At 55.4% G+C, this 21,215-nt stretch overlaps 1 protein-coding gene across 2 annotated transcripts; it reads left to right on the top strand.

Moving 5' to 3' along the window:
- The first annotated feature begins 985 nt into the window (after positions 1 to 985).
- Positions 986 to 20,957, top strand: HCLS1 (hematopoietic cell-specific Lyn substrate 1). 2 transcript variants are annotated; one of them, XM_029071436.2, is made up of 16 exons: positions 988 to 1,171; positions 6,631 to 6,714; positions 7,066 to 7,139; positions 8,211 to 8,340; positions 12,480 to 12,590; positions 12,992 to 13,046; positions 16,027 to 16,137; positions 16,488 to 16,598; positions 16,849 to 16,959; positions 17,057 to 17,167; positions 18,394 to 18,449; positions 18,723 to 18,792; positions 19,158 to 19,516; positions 19,843 to 20,194; positions 20,300 to 20,371; positions 20,537 to 20,957. In XM_029071436.2, exons 2-16 carry the CDS (start codon positions 6,631 to 6,633, stop codon positions 20,671 to 20,673), a joined length of 1,944 nt encoding a protein of 647 aa, XP_028927269.1. In that variant the 5' UTR covers positions 988 to 1,171; the 3' UTR covers positions 20,674 to 20,957. The 2 variants fall into 2 exon arrangements, with proteins under 2 accessions (XP_028927279.1, XP_028927269.1); XM_029071446.2 differs by lacking the exon at positions 16,488 to 16,598 and having other exon boundaries at positions 986 to 1,171.
- Positions 20,958 to 21,215: the final 258 nt, after the last annotated feature.

The raw sequence follows: 21,215 nt of genomic DNA on the forward strand, positions 1-21,215 counted from the left end.
TCGGTAACCCTTCATGGGCTGTCTCGCTGCCCAGTGTTTTGATTGCTTCTTCTGTTGTCTTTCCCTTCCAGTCTGTAATTTACTTGTGGGCAGGAATCGTGTCTCCCTACTCTCCTGTACTCTACTCTCCCAAGCGCTTAGTGCAGTGCTCTTACTGATGGATTCGCCCAGCAGCCGACCTCTCTAGTTCTCGGAGCCTGGAAACTTCATTTTACCTCTGGCCTTCTACCCTACACCCTATCTCCATGCCTGGCTTTTCATTGTATATTCTTCTTTCCAAACATGATCTTCTGCCATAAGTTCTCTAGTTGCCAGCTTCCTCCCATTCTCCACAGTAAACTACACACCCTGCCCCTCCCCACTCCTCCCCACTCTTCCTCACCCCTCCCTGACCATCCTGGACCCTCCTCCCAAAGGCTCTAAAGGATAGTGTGAACGCCTGAGGTTTCCCAGGTCATTCTATGGGGTCCCATGTGTCCCTCCCCCTCTCCCCTTCTTCCAGCAGGGGCTGCTGCCAAGGCAACATTGAGTCAAGCGGCAACAGGAAAGTCAGGCAGCATCCGTGGGGCCGGGTGGCATCAGGATGGTTGCTCAGCATTGGAAGGGCCGGGTGGCATCAGCGGGGCTGGGCAGCCTTGGGAGGGTGGGATGGCTGGCTGCAGGCACGTTGGCGTAGGGAGAGGAGCTGAGCCAGCTGTGACTTCCATTTGCTCCTTGTCTGCCCAAACCCAGGCATCCAACTGCCAGCCAATTGGCTCAGGCCTCAGGCCACTTCTGGTCCTCCTGTGGTCCTAGGCCATGAGGGCAGTGTCTTGCCTACCCACCTACCTGTGCCAGCCAGGCTTGTTTCCTGCTGCTTCCCACCTGGGCCCTGTAGTTCCTCCCATACTCCCCGGGCTGGCGGGTGGGCCCTCCCACGCTCCTTGGGCCCGGAGGATCCTCCCACCGCCCCCCCCGGCCCGGCTCTGAAGTGAACATGTAGCCCGGAAACGCACGCCACACTGAAACAGGAACTGGGAGCAGAGCCGCTCAGGGCCTCCGACCGAAAGCACAGTGTGGGTGGTGGTTGGGGCTGGGCAACGGGGGCCGGGCAGTAGGGGCTGGGCAACAGAGGCCAGTGAGCCCCCGAGGAAGAGACCCTCACTGAAGAAGTGGACCCTGACGGCACAAGGTAGGATCCCTCACAGGAGGGGGCGAGCTAACTGGGGGCAACGGGTGGGAAGCCCAGGGCAGGGCGACTCCGCTCTGGTCTTGGTGGTTGGCCGGTGGCTGGCAGGTTGGGTCTGGGGTCCGGGGACTTGGAGAGTCTGGAGGCCCTAGGATGGCCCTGACTGGACTGGAGCAGGGGTGGATGGGAAGGCAGGTGGCCGGCAGGACTGGTGAGGGTCCAGAAGTCTGAGACTGTGGCTGTGGTAGGGGGCAGCAGAGCTGCAGGGGCACTGGGGTGTGTCTGGGGCTCCTATTGAAGAGGAGATGGTGAGTGTGTATGTGTGTGTGTTTTTAGGGTGACCAGGAGGCGTAGGGGAGAGGGTTCCTGTCACTGCCTGTCCTGTTCGCTCTCTCTCTCTCTCTCTCTCTCTCTCTCACTCTCTCTCTCTCTCTCTCTCACACACACACACAAGCACACACACGTACACTTCCCCTTTCCTGTGTCTGGGCTGAGGCTTGACTTCTGCTGAGAAGTGGGTCCATTCTGCTGGAGGAGATGGTCACTGTGGGGAGGGGTCACTGTGTGGGTTTGGGGTCACTCCTGAGTTGCTGGGAGGTGCTGCAGCCCTGAAATACGGCAGGGGTGAGTCATGGTCTTGAGCTGGCTTCTCCCCTTCTCTCCTTCCTGCCCCTTCCCCAGGCCTCTCCCCAGGCTTCACCTGCTCCTTCCTTCCTTTCCCCTCCTCTCCTTTCCCCTCCCTTTTTGTACCTCCTTCTCCCTCCCCTCACCCCTCCTACTCTCTCCTCTCCAGCTCCCTCGCCCTGCCCTTCCCCTCTCCTCCCTCCCCATACTGCCCTTTCCCCACTTGCCCTTCACCCACTGCCTCTCCCCTCCAGCCCCCTCACCCCTCTCCTTCCACTCCCTTCTTTCTCTCTCTGATCAGTCCATCCCTGGGATTTCCTGAGCATCTTCCCCACGCCCCTTGGCTCCCGCCTCTGACCCAGCCTCTGTCCCCAGTGGTCCCCCTGTTCTACCAGCCTGGAACTCCCTCCCCATTCTACCACCTCTGTGCAAATGATTCTCAATCAACTCCCCTACCCTCCCCGTTGACCCGACTCTTTCCCTTTGCTCTATGCCCCTACACAGCACTTGTATATATATTTGTAATTCTATTTATAGTAATGATGTGTATATACCTATAGTTCTATTTATTTATATTGATGCTATTGATGCCTGTTTACTTGTTTTGCTGCTTGTCTTCCCCCCTTCTAGACCGTGATCCCATAGTGGGCAGGGGTTGTCTCTATCTCACCTCGTTCTTGCACGTCCCACCATCGACCCCTGGCCCACGTCCTACCTCTGGCCTGGAACGCCCTCTCTACTCACATCAGCCAAACTAGCTCTCTTCCTCTCTTCAAAGTCCTACTGAGAGCTCACCTCCTCCAGGAGACCTTCCCAGACTGAGCCCCCATTTTTCTTCTTCTCCTCCTCCCCTCCCCATCGCCCCTATTCCCTCCCTCTGGGCTACCCCCTTCCCCTTCCCACAGCATTCATGTATATTTGCACATATTTATTACTCTATTTTATATTAAGAATATGTGTATATCTATAATTCTATTTATCTATTTTGATGGTATTGATGCCTGTTTACTTGTTTTGTTGTCTGTCTCCCCCTTCTAGTCTGTGAGGCCATTGTTGGGTAGGGATTGTCTCTATCTGTTTCTGAACTGTACTTTCCAAGCACTTAGTACAGTGCTCTGCACGCAGTAAGCGTTCAATAAATACGATTGAATGAATTGAATGAATGAATGCATCTCCATCCCTGATCTCTCTCCCTTTCTACCAGCTCACATTTACTCCTGCCTTAAAGATATCTCTACCTGGATGTCCTGCCATTACCTCAAACTTAATTTGTCCAAAACAGAACACCTTATCTTCCCACCCAAGCCCTGCCCTCCCCCTAACTTTTCCATCACTGGGGATGGCACCACCATCCTTCCTTTAATAATAATAATAATAATGTTAGTATTTGTTAAGCACTTACTCTGTGCAGAGCACTGTTCTAAGCGCTGGGGTAGATTCAGGGTAATCAGGTGAGGCTCACAGTCTTCATCCCCATTTTAAAGATTAGGTAACTGAGGCACAGTGAAGTGACTTGCCCACAGTCAAACAGCTGACAAGTGGCAGAGCCAGGATTCGACCTTGGGACCTTGGGACCTCTGACTCCCAAGCCCCGGCTCTTTCCACTGAGCCACGCTGCTTCTCCTTTCTCACAAGCCTGTAACCTTGGCTCCATCCTTGACTCCTCCATCTCACTCAACCCACATATTCAGTCCATCACTAAATCCTGTCAATTCAACCTTCTCAATTCCACTAAAATCTGCCCTCCCTCTCCATCCAAACTGCTACCACATTAATACGATCACTTACGCTACCTTGCTTTGATCACTATATCAGCCTCCTTGCTGACCTCTGTGCCTTCTGCCTCTCCCCACTCCAGTCCATACTTCACTCTGCTGCCTGGATCATTTTTCTACAGAAACGTTCATTCCATGTGTTCCCACTCCACAAGACCCTCCAGTGGTTACCCATCCACCTCCGCATCAAACAGAAACTCCTTACGTCGGCTTTAAAGTACTCAATCACCATGCCCCCTCCTACTTTACCTCACTATTCTATTCATTCATTCATTCAATAGTATTTATTGAGCGCTTACTATGTGCAGAGCACTGTACTAAGCGCTTGGGATGAACAAGTCGGCAACAGAGACAGTCCCTGCCGTTTGACGGGCTTACAGTCTAATCGGGGGAGACGGACAGACAAGAACAATGGCAATAAACAGCATCAAGGGGAAGAACATCTCGTAAAAACAATGGCAACTAAATAGAATCAAGGCGATGTACAATTCATTAACAAAATAAATAGGGTAACGAAAATATATACAGTTGAGCGGACGAGTACGGTGCTGTGGGGATGGGAAGGGAGAGGTGGAGGAGCAGAGGGAAAAGGGGAAAATGAGGCTTTAGCTGCGGAGAGGTAAAGGGGGGATGGCAGAGGGAGTAGAGGGGGAAGACCTAATAATAATGTTGGTATTTGTTAAGCGCTTACTATGTGCCGAGCACTGTTCTAAGCGCTGGGGTAGACATAGGGGAATCAGGTTGTCCCACGTGGGGCTCACAGTCTTCATCCCCATTTTACAGATGAGGGAACTGAGGCACAGAGAAGTTAAGTGACTTGCCCACAGTCACACAGCCGACAAGTGGCAGAGCTGGGATTCGAACTCATGAGCCCTGACTCCAAAGCCCATGCTCTTTCCACTGAGCCACGCTGCTTCTCAAGACCTACTACAACCCAGCCCACCCTCTTGGCTCCTCTAATGCCAACCTACTCACTGTACATAAATCTCCTCTGTCTTGCCGCTGACCACTTGCCCACATCCTGCCTCTGGCCTGGAATCCCCTCCCTCTTCAAAGCCGACAGACAACTACTCTCTTCAAAGCTTTATCGAAGGCACATCTTCTCCAAGCGGTCTTCGCTGACAAAACCATTTCCTCTTTTCCCACTCCATTCTGACTTGCTCTCTTTATTCACCACCCACCCCCGGTCTCATAGCACTCATTTACATATCCATAATTTTATTTATTCATATTAATGTCCGTCTCCCACTCTAGACAGTATGCTCGTTGTAGGCAGGGAATGTGTCAGTTATATTGTTCTGTCGTACTCTCCCGAGCACTTAACGCAGGGCCCTGAACACAGTAAGTGCTCATTAAATGCAAATGATTGATTGATTGATCCCCATCAGCAAAGCCTCTTGAGAGCCTGCAATCTCCTCCAGGAGCCCTCTCCGATTCCCTCCTGACCCCCAACAGTCCGTCAGCCACCACTTGCACTGGAGTATTTCTGTCCTTGCTAATCTTCTCACTGGACCTCAGTTTTGTCTCTCTCTCTGCCGACCTCTCGCCCACGTCCTGCCTCTGACCTGAAACTCCTTCTCTTCTCATATCTGACAGACAATGATTCTCACTATGCTCAAAGTCTTATTGAAAGCCCACCTCCTCCAAGAGGCCTTCCCTGACCAAGCCCTCTTTTCCTCTTCTCCCACTCCCTTCTGCGCCTGACTGGCTCTCTTTTTTCATCTCCCTTCCCAGCCCCACAGCACTTACGTTCATATCAGTAATTTACTTATATTAATGTCTATCTCCCCCACTATACTGTAAGCTCATTATGAGCAGGGAATGTGTCTACCCTCCTAACCACTAGGCACAGTGCTCTGCACAGAGTAAGCACTCAATAAATCTGATTGACTTCTACTGCTATTTCTACTTCAGCTACTATGATTCCTTCTACTACTACTGCTAAAACTACTTCTATTACTGCTGCTACTGATGCAGCTACTAATAATGATGGGATTTCTCAAGCACTTACTATGTGCTAGGCACTGTACTAAGTGCTGGGGGTGGCGATACAAGCAAATTGGATCGGGCACAGTCCCTTTCCCATGTGGGGCTCTCAGTTTCAATCCCCATTTTACAGATGAGGGAACTGAGGCCCAGAGAAGTGAAGTGACTTGCCCAAGGTCAAACAGCAGACAAGGGGCAGAGCCAGGATCAGAACCCATGACCTTCTGACTCCCAGGCCCGGATTCCTTAGGTCTGTTTCCTTCTGATATGTCTGACTCCCCTGCTAGATTGTAAGCTCTTTGCAGGCAGGTTTCATTTCCTCTGACAGTACAGTAGTCTCCCAAGCCATAGTACAGTGCCTTTCAAATAGTAAGTACTCAATAAATACTTTTGATTGATTTATTGATCGAAGAGGAGGAAGAGGAGGAACAAGGGTATCAGAGGAGGCCGATGCTTTGCTGCTCCCTCCCCTCTAACCCACCTCAGGGCCATCCCCCTCCTGTCTGTCTACTTGTTTTGTTTCGCCGTCTGTCTCCCCCTTTTAGACTGTGAGCCCGTTGTTGGGCAGGGATTGTCTCTATCTGTTGCCGAATTGTACATTCCAAGCTCTTAGTATGGTGCTCTGCACACAGTAAGCACTCAGTAAATACGATTGAACGAACGAACGAACGAACGAATGAATGAATGAATGAATGAATGGCTCTTTCAGTCCTGGACTGGTCTGCCTGAGGCCAGCTTCTGCCCTCTGAGACTGAGGGCGATCCCTGGGGCTAAACCATGGGGGAAGTGGGGACCCCCAGGTCTGAGGTCTTGAGGGGGTGGGGACTACCAGGGGTGTGGTCTTGGGGGGGTGGGTATAGGGACCCTCCCAGGGCAGTGTGTGGGGATGGGAACCTCTGGGGCAGTGGTCAGGGGGATGGGGCTCTCTAGTTGCAATGAGGGGATGTGAACTGCCAGGGCTGTGGGTGGGGAAGGGGACCCCCGGGGCTGTGGTGGGGAGGGGCTGGGTGTTCCCCGGAGCTGCGGCCCCCTCCCCTGCTCCTTACGCACCTCAGCACCCAGCTACGTGTCCCCCAGATGTGGCGGTCCGTGGTGGGACACGATGTGGCGGTGGCTGTAGAGGCCCAGGGCGATGACTGGGACACAGATCCGGACTTTGTGGTGAGCAGACGGCCGTGGGGTGGGGGTGGGAAGTTTGGGAATAGGGGTGCAGAGCAGTGCTGTTTGGGGGTGGGGAGGGTAGAAGCGGCCTGGGGCAGGTGGGTGGTTGGAGCCCATTCCTGGGCCGGGGGTGGGGGAGCTCCTAGAGTCTCTGATCCACTGGGGGAAAAAGGATCAAGGCTGGGACCCGCCCCCCTCGAGCCGACCCCATCCGCAGCCACACAGCTCGTTCTGGAGGCTGTTGGGGGATGGGGGCCCACGGATTGGGGACGCAGGGAGGGTACAGGGCCAGAGGGGAGGGGAGCAGCCTGGGACCCTCCCTCCACCGCAAGGCCTGGGTTCCTTTTGCAGAATGACATCTCAGAGAAGGAGCAGCGATGGGGGGCCAAGACCGTCGAGGGCTCCGGACGGGCTGAGCACATCGAGTAAGGGCCGGCTCAGCCGATAGTGGGACCAGAGGGCAGGGGGCATCTCTCTGCCACTAGGTCTCTCTGTGTCTTGATACACCTCTTCCTCTGCCTTCTCTGGGTGTTGCTTCATCCTAGAGGGGCCCGGGGTGGTCCATGTCGAGGCCCTGGGAGTGGTCTGGGACGGAGAGGGAATAATCAGAGGTGTGAGATGGTCCTTGCTGGGTTACCGGGGGGCGTCAGGGATGGAGAGAGGAGAGTCAGGGGTTTTGGCTAGTCTGTCTCTGACCATGAAGGTCCATTCTTGATCATTAAATTATCCTGTCATAGACAGAGTCCTGGGCTGGATGGGTCATGGGGGCCTTGTTGCAGGCTTCTTCCCCAGGGGTGGGAGGGTGAGGGGACCTAAGAGCTCGAGCCCTGTGCAGGGCCTGGGCGCCAATGGCAGGATGTCTGGGGGGATGGTGCGGTGGTTGGGTCGGGGCGGTTCTTGCCATTGCCATGTGACTCATTGCGGGAACAGGAAGTGGCAGCATCTCGCTCGCTCACTCATGACCAAATTTGGACGCTTGAAGGCGAAGGTTGGGGAAGGACTGGTGCGGAGGAGGGAGGTGTGTCCCCAAGTCCAGCTGAACTGGCCCCTAGGCTCCCCTCCCCTCGGTCTGGGCCAGCTCAAGGGTCCTGAAAGGGATGTTGGAGAGTCTTGCCGGGGTCCTGTCAGTGGTCCTGCTGGGGGCCTTGCCTGGGGCCCTGCCAGGGGTCTTGACGGGGGGGGGTCTTACCTGGGGTCCTGATGGGGGGGTGGTCTTGCCAGAGGGCCTTCCTTCTTACTTCTCTGCATGTTAGTCGGTTTGGGGGTTGGGTGGCTCCCTACTCATCTCTTCCCATCTGCCCCAGGAACTAGGTGGATTCAACACAGTCCTCCACCCCACCCCCCTGACTGTAGAGAGGGAAGGACTAGGTTAGGGTGGGGAGGGGGATCTTCCCAGGCCAGGAAGAATGATGGGGAGTTGGGGTTTCCCCAGGCCAGGGTTGGAGAGGTGTGGTGGGGAGATGCCCCAAGGTCAGGGGTCACTTTGCCCCTCTCAGCATCCACCAGCTGCGTAACCGTGTGTCCGAGGAGCACGATGTCATGCGCAAGAAAGAGATGGAGATGGGGCCCAAAGCGTCGTATGGCTACGGGGGCAAGTTCGGCACCGAGCGAGACCGGATGGACAAGGTGAGGTCCAGGGTGGCCGGGGCGCAGCAGAGGCCAGAGGGAACTGGCCTCCTTGCCCTGGATGGTGACACTAGGGCAGCAGGGCAGCCAGGGCACAGCAGGGGCCGGAGGGACCTGGTTTCCATGCTTTGGGCAGGGTGAGGTGCCGGGCACTGGAGCAGCAGGGCACAGCAGGGGTCAGAGGGACCTAGGCAAGCTGGGCACCTCCACCCCTTCCTAGCCCCCAGCACTAGTCTGTATATATACACGTACAGTGTACATAACTGTAATTTATTTAATGTCTGAGAAGCAGTGTGGCATAGTGGAAAGAGCCTGGGCTTGGGAGTCAGAGGTCATGGGTTCTAATCCCAGCTCTGCCACTTGTCAGCTGTGTGACTTTGGGTAAGTCACTTAACTTCTCTGTGCCTCAGTTACCTCATCTGTAAAATGGGGATTAAGACTGTGAGCCCCATATGGGACAACCTGCTTACCTTGTACCTACCCCAGCGCTTAGAAGAGTGCCTGGCACATAGTAAGCACTTAACAAATACCATAATGATAATAATAATCATAATTATTATTATTAATGTCTGTCTCTCCCACCTCTAGACTGTAAGCTTGTTGTGGGCAGAGAATGTGTCTGTTTATTGTTGCATAGTAGTCTCCCAAGCACTTAGTACAGTGCTCTGCACACAGTAAGCACTCAATAAATACCACTGAATGATGCTCTGCACATAGTAAGTCCTCAATAAATACTATTGAATGAACGAATAGGATTGAGTGCCTTAGAATGAATGGTGAGGAATTTCTATTTGATGAGGAAATGGGTGGGCAACCACAGGAAGGTCTGAGGATTGGGGAGACAAGTGCAGAATGTCTTTTTTAAATAAATGATCCAGGCAGCGGGGTAGATTAAGGACTAAAGTGGGGAGAGACAAGAGGCAGGGAGGTCAGTCAGGAGGCCAATGCAGTAGTTGAGAAGGAATATAAGTGCTTGGACTAGCATAGGGGAAGTTTGGAGAGGGAGGGGTAGATTTTGGAGAAGTTGTGAAGGAAGAACTGTCAGGATTTGATGACTGTGTGTATGAGTCAAGGAGAGATGATTCAAGGTTATTGCCAAGATTATGGGCTTGAGAGACTGGAGGATGGTGGTGTTGTCTACAGTGATGGGAAGGGCAGGAGAGAGTTGGAGGAAGATGAGCAGTTTCATTTTGGACAAATTGAGTTCGAAATGTCCTGGAGCAGGAGGAGATGTGAGATTGCAGAAAAATACAAAGGTTGGGGTTGGAGAGGTGGATTTGAGAGTCATCCATAGCAGTGGTAGTGAGAAGCAGGTGAGCTCCCCGAGGGAGTGGGTGGAGGTGGAGAATAGAAAGGGACACAGAACTGAACCTTGTGGGTCTCCCAAAGTTATGGGGTGGGAGGTAGAGGAGGAGCCCACAAAAAAGACTGAGAAGGAGCAACTGGAGAGTAGGAGTACCAGGAGAAGACAGTGTCCTTGAAGCCTGGAATGCCCTCCCTCCTCACCTCCGCCAAACTAACTCTCTTCCCCTTTCCAAAGCCCTACTGAGAGCTCACCTCCTCCAAGAGCCCTTCCCAGACTGAGCTTCCCCTTTTCCCTCTGCTCCCTCTGCTCCCTCGCTGCCCCCCTTCACCTCCCCTCAGCTAAACCCCCTTTCCTCCCTTTCCCTCTGCTTCTCCCCCTCTCCCTTCCCCTCCCCTCAGCACTGTGCTCATTTGCTCATTTGTATATATTTTTATTACCCTATTAATTTTGTTAATGAGGTGTAAATCCCCTTGATTCTATTTATTGCTATTGTTTTTGTCTGTCTCCCCCGATTATTCATTCATTCAATTCATTCAATAGTATTTATTGAGTGCTTACTATGTGCAGAGCACTATACTAAGCACTTGTAATGTACAAATCGGTAACAGAGACAGTCCCTGCCCTTTGATGGGCTTATAGTCTAATCGGGGGAGACAGACAGACAAGAACACTGGCAATAAATAGAATCAAGGGGAAGAAATTAGATTAGACTGTAAACCCGTCAGTGGGCAGGGATTGTCTCTATCTGTTGCCGAATTGTACATTCCAAGTGCTTAGTACAGTGCTGTGCACATAGTAAGCACTCAATAAATACTATTGAATGAATGAAGCCAAAGTTGGATAATGTTTTAAGAAAAAAGGGGTGGTCCACAGTGTCGAAGGCAGCTGAGCAGTTGAGAAGAATCAGGAAGGAGTAGAGGCCATTGGATTCTGGCAAAGAGGAAGTCGTTGATGACCTCAATTTCCGTGGAGAGGAGGGGTCGGAAGCCAGATTTTCGAGAGTCAAGAAGGGAGTCGGTGGATTGGAAGTGAGGCAGTGGATGTAAACAATTTGTTTGAGGTGTTTGGAGGGAGATACACAGAGAAGGAGTGTGGCCTAGTGGAAAGAGCCCAGGCCTGGGAATCAGAGGACCTTGGTTCTAATCCTACCTCTGCCACTTGTCTGCAGTGTGACTTCGGGGCAGTCACTTCACTTCTCTGTGCCTCAGCTACCTCATCTGTAAAATAAGGATTAAGACCGTGAGGCCCATGTGGGACATGGACTGTGTCTCATAATGATTACTTTCTATCTACCCCAGCACTTAGAACAGTAAGAAACAGAGACAAATTTTTTTTAAAAAAACAAAAACCCAAAAAACTATGAAATGTAGAAAATAACCCATTTATATTTTTCTTTATACTATTTTTTTAACCTCGAAAAGCAGCATGGCTTGGAAAGAGCACAGGCTTGGGGGTCAGAGGTCATGGGTTCTAATCCCAGCTCTGCCACTTGTCAGCTGTGTGACTTTGGGCAAGGTACTTAACTTCTCTGTGCCTCAGTCACCTCATCTGTAAAATGGGGATTGAGACTGTGAACCCCACATGGGACAACCTGATAACCCTGTATCTACCCCAGTGTTTAGAACAGTGCTTGGCACATAGTAAGTGCTTAACAAATACCATTATTATTATTATTACTATTATTATTATTTCTGAATTTGTAGCATCCTTCTCTAGACTATAATGGCATTATGGGCAGAGAACGTATCTGCTAATTCTGTTGTACTCCCCCAAGTTCTTAGAACAGTACTCTGCACATTGTAAGTGCTCAATAAACACCATTGATTGATTGACTGATTATCTGTGCCTCAGTTCTCTCATCCGTAAAGTGGGGATTAAATCCTCCTCCCTACAACATAGACTGTGAGCTCCATGTGGGACAGGAGTTTGTCCAACCTGATTACTTTTATCTACTCCTGCATTTAGTACTCTGCCTGGCATATAGTAAGTACTTAATAATAATGATTGTATTTGTTATCATTAATAAACAAACAAGCAAGCAAACAGATAAAAAACCAAAAGTAAAGATAGGGTGATAGTTGGAGAGAGCCTGGGGGGGCAGTCAAAGGAGGATTTTTTAGGAAAAGGGACACAGGATCATGTTTGAAAGTAGTGGGGAAGAAGCCATTAGAGAGTGAATGATTGAAGATGATGGTGAAGGAGGGAAGAAGGGCACGGACAAGCATTTTAATGAGGAGTGAAGGGGTGAGAGAGCAGGTTAGATGGGTTAGAATTTGAGAGGAGGTGGGAGCTCTCCTTCTGAGAGGCTTTGGGAGAGAAGGGAAAGCACTCTGTTATTCATCCCGGTCCCGAAATACTGAACATTTTTCTACTCTACTGTTTTCCCTAGTCCTGATCAATTTTAAGTTCTTCCTCCCCCTGCAGACTGTAAGTTCCTTATGGTCAGGGAATGTGTTTACCGACTCAATTGTACCGTACTTTCCCAAGTGCTTAGTAGAGTGCTCTGCACACAGTAAGTGGTGTTTGTTAAGCACTTAGTATGTACCAGGCACTGGACTAAGCACTGGGGTGAATATAAGCAAATCGGGTTGGACACAGTCCCTGTCCCACATGGGGCTCAAGTATCATGGATTGACTGGGAGGAGAGTGGGAGGAATGGGGAGGTAAAGGGAGACTTTGGGGAGCTCGTGCCTGGGCAGAGCGGAGGGCACAGGCTGTTCCAAGGTGCTAGCATTGATGTGCCCTGCCCACTGCCCCCAGCCTGCCCTGCCTGTTCTCTGCCCGCTCTGCTCACCCTGCCCGCTCTGTCCACCCTGCCCACTCTATCCACCAGAGCGCCTTGGGGCACGAGTACATTGCCGACGTGGGGAAGCATTCATCGCAGACGGACGCTGCAAAAGGCTTTGGGGGCAAATATGGGGTCCAGCGAGATCGGGCCGACAAGGTGAGTGATCCCTGACCCCAGCGGACCAGAGGAGTGGCCCCTGACCTCAGCTGACCAGAGGAGTGGCTCCTGACCCCAGCTGACAAGGGGAATGACCCTTGACCCTGGCCAACAAGGGGAGTGACCCCTGACCCCGCTCGACCTTAGCAAATGACAGACTCGAGGCCACGTGTCCTGCAGTGGCACGGCCTCCGGGAATAAGGACACGGAGGGGGTCAAGGGCTGGAGCTGGGACCTCCCTCTTTCCCATCCCCCTCTGCCAGCTGTGGTGTCACTGGGGACTGGGACATGACAGGTGGCGGGGTGCGTTTGTCCCCTCCCCGGGCGTGTCCCCGGCGTGCCCCCCCCCCCCCCGGGGAGCCCCCTCCTCTGCCTACCGCCTTCTCCTGCTCTCTGTGCAGTCCGCCGTCGGGTTTGATTACAAGGGAGAAGTGGAGAAACACGCATCGCAGAAAGGCAAGCGATGAGCCCCATCCCGGCCCCCTCCCCGGCTCCTGCCCTGCCCCCCCCCCCCGTTCACTGCTAAGGTGTCCAGGGACCCCCCCCCCGCCCCCACCCGGACCTTCCTGTTGCTGCTCCAACCCCAGATCAGCCCAGGCCCAGGTCCCCCCCAGCCCCACACAGCCCCAGCCCCAGCCCAGACCTTAACTTAGTCCAGCCCCAGCCCAGCCCAGCCTAGCCCTGCCCCATCAAGTGCTTAGAACAGTGCTTGGCACATAGTAAGTGCTTTACAAATACCATCATTATTATTATTAACTGGTAGCCGGAAGGGGGGCTGCAAGGAGCTGGAAACTGGTTAGAGCCACGCCCCCCTCGCCCCCACCAACTCCTGCTCTCTTCACCTCATCGCCATCACCCCTGCCTCCTGTTCCCCATGTCTGTGGCCTCCCCCCAATTACAACCCTCCCCACACACCCCTTTCCCCCAGCCCCTCCACTCTTTTCCTCCCCCTCCCCCTCCAATCCACCACTCCTAACCCTGGACCCATCTCAACCCTTCTTGCCAAATTCAATGGCCTCTTCTCCATCCTAATCCTCCTCGGCCCTTCGGCTGCCTTTGATACTGTGGACCACCCCCTTCTCCTGGAAACATTATCCAACCTCAGGTTCTACGAACAATGTCCTCTCCTGCTTCTCCTCCTATCTCTCTGGCCGCTCCTTCTCAGTCTCTTTCACAATCTCCTTTTCGCATCCCACCCCATAACTGTGGGGGTCCCTCAAGGTTCAGTTCTGGGTTCCCTTCTATTCTCCATCTACTCCCACTGACTTGGAGTACTCATTCACTCCCAAGGCTCCAACTACTATGCTGATGATGCAGATGCAACTCTTTAGGGATGATTCCCAAATCTCCCTCTCCATCCCTGATCTCTCTCATTCTCTGCAGTTTCACATTTCCTCTTTCCTTCAGGACATCTCTAATTGGATATTGTGCAGACACCTCAAATTTAACAAGTCTGAAATAGAACTCTTCATCTTCTCACCTAAGCCCTGTCCTCCCTGACTTTCCCATCACCATACACAGCACCCCATCCTTCCTGTCCCACAAGCCCATAACCTTGGCATTATCCTCAATTCATCTCTCTCATTCAAGCCCTTATATTCATTCTGTCCACAAATCCTGTCGGTTCTACCTTCAGGGTATTCCCCAAATCCACCCTTTCCTCTCCATCCAAACTGCTACCTTGCTGATACAAGCATATATCATATGCCACCTTGATTACTGCATCAGGCTCCTCGCTGACCTCCCTGCCTCTTGTCTCTCCCCACTCCACTCCATACTTCACTTGGCTGCTTGGATTGTTTTTCTAAAAAAGAGACCGGCTTTAAAGCATTCAATCAGCTCTCCCCCACATTCATTCATTCAGTTGAATTTATTGAGCGCTTATTGGGTGCAGAGCACTGTACTAAGTGCTTGGAAAGTACAATTCAGCAATAAAGACAATTCCTGCCCACAACGGGCTTACAGTCTATAAGGGGGCAGACAGACATCAAAACAAGTAAACAGACATCGATAGCATCAATGTAGATAAATAGAATTATAGATATATATGCATCAAAACAAGTAAACAGGCATCAATATAAGTAGAATTATAACTATGTACATATATACATAAGTGCTTTGGGATGGGGGCTAGGGCAAAGGTAGCCAGTTGGGGCAATGGGGAGGGGAGGGGGAGCTGAGGAAAAGTGGGGCCTAGTCTGGGAAGGCCTCTTGGAGGAGATGAGCCTTCAGTAGGGTTTTGAAGGGGGGAAGTGTGATGGTTGGTTGGTTGGAGGGAGGGCATTCCAGGCCAGAGGTAGGATATGGGCCAGGAGTCGACGGCGGGACAGGCAAGAACAAGGTACAGTGAGAAGGTTAGCGGCACCAGAGGAGCGAAGCGTGTGGGCTGGGATGGAGAAGGAGAGAGGGAGGTGAGGTAGGAGGGAGCAAGGTGATGGAGAACTCTGAAGCCAATAGTGAAGAGTTTTTGCTTCATATGGAGGTTGATAGGCAACCACTGGAGATTTTTGAGGTAGGGAGTGGCATGCCCAGAGCGTTTCTGTAGAAAGATAATCTGGGTAGCAGAGTGAAGTATAGACTGAAGTGGGGAGAGGCAGGAGGTTGGAAGATCAGAAAGGATGCTGATGCAGTAATCCAGTTGGGATAGGATGAGTAATTGTTCTAACAAGGTACAATCCTCCTATTTTACCTCTTTAGTTTCCTACTACAACCCAGCCAGCACATTCTGCTCCTCTAACACCAACCTATTCACTTCATCTCCATTTCATCTATCTCACCGCCAATCTCTTTCCCAAGTTCTGCCTCTGGCCTGGAACCCTCTCCCTCTTCATACCCAAGAGATAGTCACTCCACCTTCAAAGCCTTCTTAAAAGCACATCTCCTCCAAAAGGCCTTTCCCAACTAAGCCCTCATTTCTCCCACTCTCTCTCCCTTCTGCATCACCCTTCTGCACTTGGATCTGTAACCTATACACATTGGATGTAACTTCCCACCCTCAGCCCCACAGCACTCATGTGCATCTCTGTAATTTATATCTATAAATTAATGTCTCTCCCTCAGGACCATAAGATTCTGGTGGGCAGGGAAATGTCTTCCAACTTTTTTGTGTCATACTCTCCCAAGCACTTAGTCCAGTGATTTGCACACAATAAGAGCTTAATAGATACAGTTGATTTATTGATTGACTCTCCCTGCAACTCCTCTCTTAACCTTGGCTTCTCCTCCATTGCTCCTCTCTCCCCCGACCTCCTCCCTCCTCTTTTCTCCCGCAAACTCTTATCCCCACTAACCCCTCTCACATTGCCTCTCCCCTTCCACTTCTCCTTATTCCTTCCCCCCACCCAACGCCACCTTTTGCCTCTCACCCCTCCTCTGCTCTTCCCCCCACCCCCTGACTCCTCCCAGAGTGACAGTAGCCCTCCCCATCACCCCGCAGATTATTCCCGGGGTTTCGGGGGCCGCTATGGGGTGGAGAAGGACAAAGTGGACAAAGTGGCCGTGGGCTTCGACTACAAGGGAGAGACTGAGAAACACGAGTCACAGAAAGGTGCGGCTGGAGGGGGCGGGGGCAGGCGAAGGCTGGGGGTGGTGGGGAGGCTGAGTCTGGGGGCAGTGGGGTGGGGGGAGGTAGGGGCAATGGGGAAGCAGGGAGGTGGAATTGGGGTGGGTTGAGGCAGTGGGGGGATAGGAAGGGGCAAGGCTAGGATGGAGTGGCTTGGCTACTTCCTGGACGCCCCTGGACCTCTCCTGGCATCACCCCCCGCACACGTCTCCCGCCACCCCCCCCCACCTCTCCCAGCCTCCCACACACACCTCTCCCAATCTCCCCCCGGCTTGTGGCCTGGGGGGCAAGGGGACCTGACTGGGTCCTCTGTGTCCTGCCGCCCTGCCGGCCAGACTACTCCGTGGGCTTCGGAGGAAAGTTTGGGGTACAGAGGGACCGCCAGGACCAGTGTGCCGGTGGGTGGGACCACAAGGAGCAGGTCCAGCCTCATGAGTCCCAGACCGGTGAGCCCCACCCCACCTCACCCCACCCCGTTCCCAGGGCCCACCTCCCTTACCTCTCCCAGCCTCCCCCCACACATCTCTCCCTGCCTGCCCTTCCCAACCCCTTCTGATCTCCCCCGCACACCTCTCCCGGCTTCTCCCCCCCACCCCCCCGACCCCGACCTCTCTCAGCCTCCCCTGGCCTGTGGCCTGGGGGGCGGGGGGACCTGACTGAGTCGTCTGTGCTCCGCCGTCCTGCCCTGCCGGCCAGACTACTCCGTGGGTTTCGGAGGAAAATTTGGGGTGCAGAGGGACCGCCAGGACCAGTGTGCCGGCGGGTGGGACCACAAGGAGCAGGTCCAGCCTCATGAGTCCCAGACAGGTGAGCCCCCCCCAACCCCGTCCCCAGAGCCTGCCTCCCTGACCTCTCCCAGCCTCCCCACCCCCACACCACACCTCTCCCTTCCTGCCCCTGCCAGACCACGCCGTGGGCTTCGGAGGGAAGTTTGGGGTGCAGAGGGACCGCCAGGACCAGTGTGCTGGCGGATGGGACCACAAGGAGCAGGTCCAGCCTCATGAGTCTCAGACAGGTGAGCCTCGCCCCACCTCATCCCCAGGGCCCGCCTCCCAGGCAAGTACCCTCGGTGGTATTTGCTGAGGGCCCAGGTCACCAAAAGCACATGCCACGTGCCCTGCCCGCAGGGGGCTCAGATTCCAGCCTCAAAGAAGGGCAGGGGTCGAGACCAGGGGTGAGGCGGCAGGAAGGGACTAGCCAGACCCATGTCCACAGGCCTGGACCCTCTCACCCCCGGGGAAGAGGGTGGCCAGTGCCGGGCAGAGTGGGAATGGCGGAACTGGATGAAAGGGGTAGAATAGGGTGGGATGGAGCAGACCCAGCGGACAGAACAGATTGGGATGGGGTGGACAGAATGAAGCGCCGCTTAGTAGAAAAAGCCTGGCCTCTGAATCAGAAGACCTTGGATTCTAATCCTAACTCAGCCACTGACCTGCAGTGTGACCTTGGGCAAGTCACTTCTCAGTGTCTCAGTTCCCTCATCTTCAAAATAGGGATTCAATCCCTGTTCTCCCCCCCCCCCCGAATTTAGACAGTGAGCTCCTTGTATCTTTTATCTACTCCAGAGTTTAGTACAGTGCTTGGCACACAGTACACACTTAATAGATACCACGATTATTATTTTTAAAGGATTGGGATTAGGTGGACAAAAGATGCCAAATGGATTGGGATGGGATGATGATAACAGGGACAGAACAGATCGTCAGTCAGTCAATCGTATTTATTGAGCGCTTACTGTGTGTAGAGCACTCTACTAAGCACTTGGGAGAATACGGTATAACAGGAAACAGACACATTCACTGCCCACAATGAGCTAAAGGATTGGGATTGAGATTGGGATGGAATGATCCCAGTAGCCATGACCAGATCTGATTAGAATGGGGAGGACAGTGTGGTCAGAGGGGAACAAGAGATGACTACAGTTGGCAGAAAGGATTGGCATCGACTGGTCCCAATTGATAGATTGGCACAAAGTAGCATGACCCAGAAAGGAAGCCGCAGAGCACCGGGTGAGAAATCTGAATCCGTGAGTGGGTCTCAGCAGCACCTACCCACCCTCGCCCCGCAGTCCGTGGCTATGCCGAGCCCAGGGTGGCTGGACTGGCCAGGGTCGGGGGTCGGGGAGTGGTTCACCTGGTCCAGTGGTGTGACGAGTGGGCGAGTACCGGGTTGGGCTGGACTGGTCCTGGGCTCCAGGAGGGAAAAGAGCAGGCTTGATTGGTCATTTGTCTCCACCTGCAGACCACTCCAAGGGCTTTGGTGGCCGCTATGGGGTCCAGAGGGACCGCGTGGACAAGGTGAGGAGGGGGTGGGGAGGGGAGGCGGGCAGAGAGGGGCCAAGGGGCATTGATGAGTTGCCCTCCGTCCACTCTGGGCACTCTATGCCATCCCAGCCCTGACCCGTGTCTCGGAGTTCCTCCCTCCCCGACCAGATTTGAGATCTGGGGGGAGGTCCAAGGGCTCCCTCCGCCAGGCATGGCACTGTACCAGACCCCTCCCCACCCCCATCCTGTCCTGAGGCCTCCCCGACTCAGCATCTCTCACCCCCGCCCGCTTCCCATGCTCCCCAGAGTGCTGCTGGCTTTGGCGAGATGGAGACCCCAACTTCGTCCTATGAGAAAACTACGCCAGTGGAGGCTGGTGAGTCAGGGAGGTCAAAACCAAGTGGAGAATAACTGTTCCCCCCTTACCCAGGCCTAAACCCCACACCTAAATCCCCTCTCTGAACCTCAGCCCCAACCCCACCTCCTGAACTCTGGCCCAGCCCCCGTGCGCCCATGGCCCTGTGCAGCTGAGGCCTGGAGGGGTCCCTGACCCGGTCCCCTCAGGGGTCCTTAGCCGAATCTTCTCTGGGGTCTCCGGGCTGGGCCCCTCAGGGGTCCCCGGCCTGGTCCTCTCAGGGGTCCCTGCCGGTCACCCCGACAGCGCCCTCTCCCCCCGGCCCTGTCCGGCCGATGCCCGTCAGTACCCGTCCCGGCGGCCCTGACCACAGTCCCCCTCTTCAGCGGCATCCAGTGGGGCGCAGAGCCTGAGGGCGCGGTTCGAGGCCCAGGCCCAGGCGGCCGACGCCGAGGACAGGAAGAGGGCAGAGGCGGAACGGGCCCGGCGGGCGGCCCAGGAGCAGCGGGAGCGGGAGCTGGCGGCCGCCCGGGCTGCCCGGGAGTCCCCTGTGCCAGCCGAGCCCGCCGCCCCCCAAAAGGCCGGCGCCCCCCTACCCGCCCCGGGGCCCCCGGCCCGGCCGCTGTTTGTGGGAGAACCCCGTGGTGGGCCCGTTGCTGCCCCGGTTCCTCGGGACTCACCCCGTCAGCTGCCCCTGCCCGTGCCCCCGGTGCCCACGGTGCCTCCGGGGAGGGGCTCCCTGCAGGTGAGTGGATTCCTAGGCCGGTTGTCCCCCTCTCCTCCCTCCCAATAGACCCCAGAGCCACCCCATGGTAAGAAGGGCTGTCGGTCAGGTCTTCCACCGAACAGAGCCTCCCTGGGCTGGGGCAGGGCCGGGGTGGGAAGACCCCAGACTTGCTAACCCCTGCCCAGGCTCCTTCCCGCTGCTCCTACCTCCTATCCCCATCCCCTACCCCGGCTCCCTACCAGATGCCCCCGTGCCTTACCCCCAGGCCCTGTCCAGCCCCCTGCCCCCTGCCTCCTGCCCCGGCCCCAACCTCCTGACCTCCCTCCCTACTTTTGGCTCTGGAGGAGCGGGAACGTGAGCGGCTCCCAGCCCTGCCCACCAGGCCGCCGCTGCGGGAGGAAGAGCTGGAGGAGGAGCCGGTGTACGAGCTGGAGCTAGAGCCGGAGCCAGAGCTGGAGGCTCCTGCCCAGGCCCGGCCCCAGCCCCCGGCCCAGGCCCAGCCCCGGCCCCCGGCCCAGGCCCAGCCCCGGCCCCAGCCCGAGGAGCCGGTGTACGAGCACGAGCCCGACCCCGACAGCGACGGCGACGGCGACTACGAAGACGTGATGGACCCCCCGGAGCCGGTCTACGACGTGGGCGACGACGCCGAGGGCGACTACGAGGACGTGGACGACCCGGCGACGTCTCCCCTTCCCGGTCAGTGCCGGCCGCCGCGCCTTCGGGCGGGGGGCTGGGGGTTGGGGGCCGGGAGGGGTGGTGGTCAGCCCCCGCTGACCCCGACCCTCCGTTCTCCCGCCACAGGACCCCCCGCCGGGCACGGGCAGCCCCGGGGGGCCGCGCCCTCGGCCGTCGCGCTCTACGACTACCAAGGAGGTGGGACACGGGGGGCTGGGGGGAGCAGAGGGCACCCTGCCCTGGGGGCGAGGCAGGGTTTGGGGTCGGTTGGGGGGGGGGCAGAGCTGGGGCCGGGCTGAGGTTTGGGGGGAGGGAGGGTCGGGGGTCCCCGGCCAGACCCCTTTTGGTCTTCCCTCCCCGCAGAAGGCCCCGATGAAATCTCCTTTGACCCCGGCGACACCATCACCGACATCGACATGGTGGACGAGGGCTGGTGGCGCGGCTCCTGTGGGGGCAGAGTCGGCTTGTTCCCCGCCAATTACGTCCAGCTTAGGCAGTGAGCCCACAGCGCACGACCCCCGCCCGGCCCCCGCCCGCCCCCCGCTCGGCCCCCTTCCCCTTCTCCTCCCCCTCCCCGGCCCCTTCTGATGCGGGGACCGAGACCCGCCCGGGGCCGGGGTCACCCATCCCTCCCGGGGCCACGGAACAGGGCTCCGGAGGTGCACGCCAACCCCCTTCTCCTTAAGCCACGCTGAGAAGCGGCTTGGCGAAGTGGCTAGAGCACGGGCCCGTCAGAAGGTCTTGGGTTCTAATCCTCGCTCTGCCACTTGCCTGCTGTGTGACCTTGGGCAAGTCACTTCACTTCTCTGTGCTTCAGTGACCTCGTCTGTAAAATGGGGATCGAGACTGTGAGCCCCACGGGGGACAAGGACCGTGTCCAACCTGATTTGCTTGTGTCCACCCCAGCGCTTAGTACAGAGCCCGGCACGTAGTAAGCGCTTAGCCAATACCGCAATTATTATTAAGGCACAGGATCAACGGGTGCGGAAGCCTCCGTGGGTTGGGGGGCGGGAGGTGGGTGGGAAAAGGGGGAAGGTGGGAT

This window comes from Ornithorhynchus anatinus, chromosome 1, assembly GCF_004115215.2.
Source record: "Ornithorhynchus anatinus isolate Pmale09 chromosome 1, mOrnAna1.pri.v4, whole genome shotgun sequence".
NCBI classification, from domain to species: Eukaryota; Metazoa; Chordata; class Mammalia; order Monotremata; family Ornithorhynchidae; genus Ornithorhynchus; species Ornithorhynchus anatinus.

Excerpts from the sequence above, each read along its gene's own strand:
- HCLS1 (XM_029071436.2), top strand. The coding sequence starts at position 6,631 with ATGTGGCGGTCCGTGGTGGGACACGATGTGGCGGTGGCTGTAGAGGCC. Across the intron at positions 16,599-16,848 it reads GCCTCATGAGTCCCAGACCG|ACTACTCCGTGGGTTTCGGA; the intron begins GTGAGCCCCACC and ends CCTGCCGGCCAG. Across the intron at positions 20,372-20,536 it reads GCTCTACGACTACCAAGGAG|AAGGCCCCGATGAAATCTCC; the intron begins GTGGGACACGGG and ends CCCTCCCCGCAG.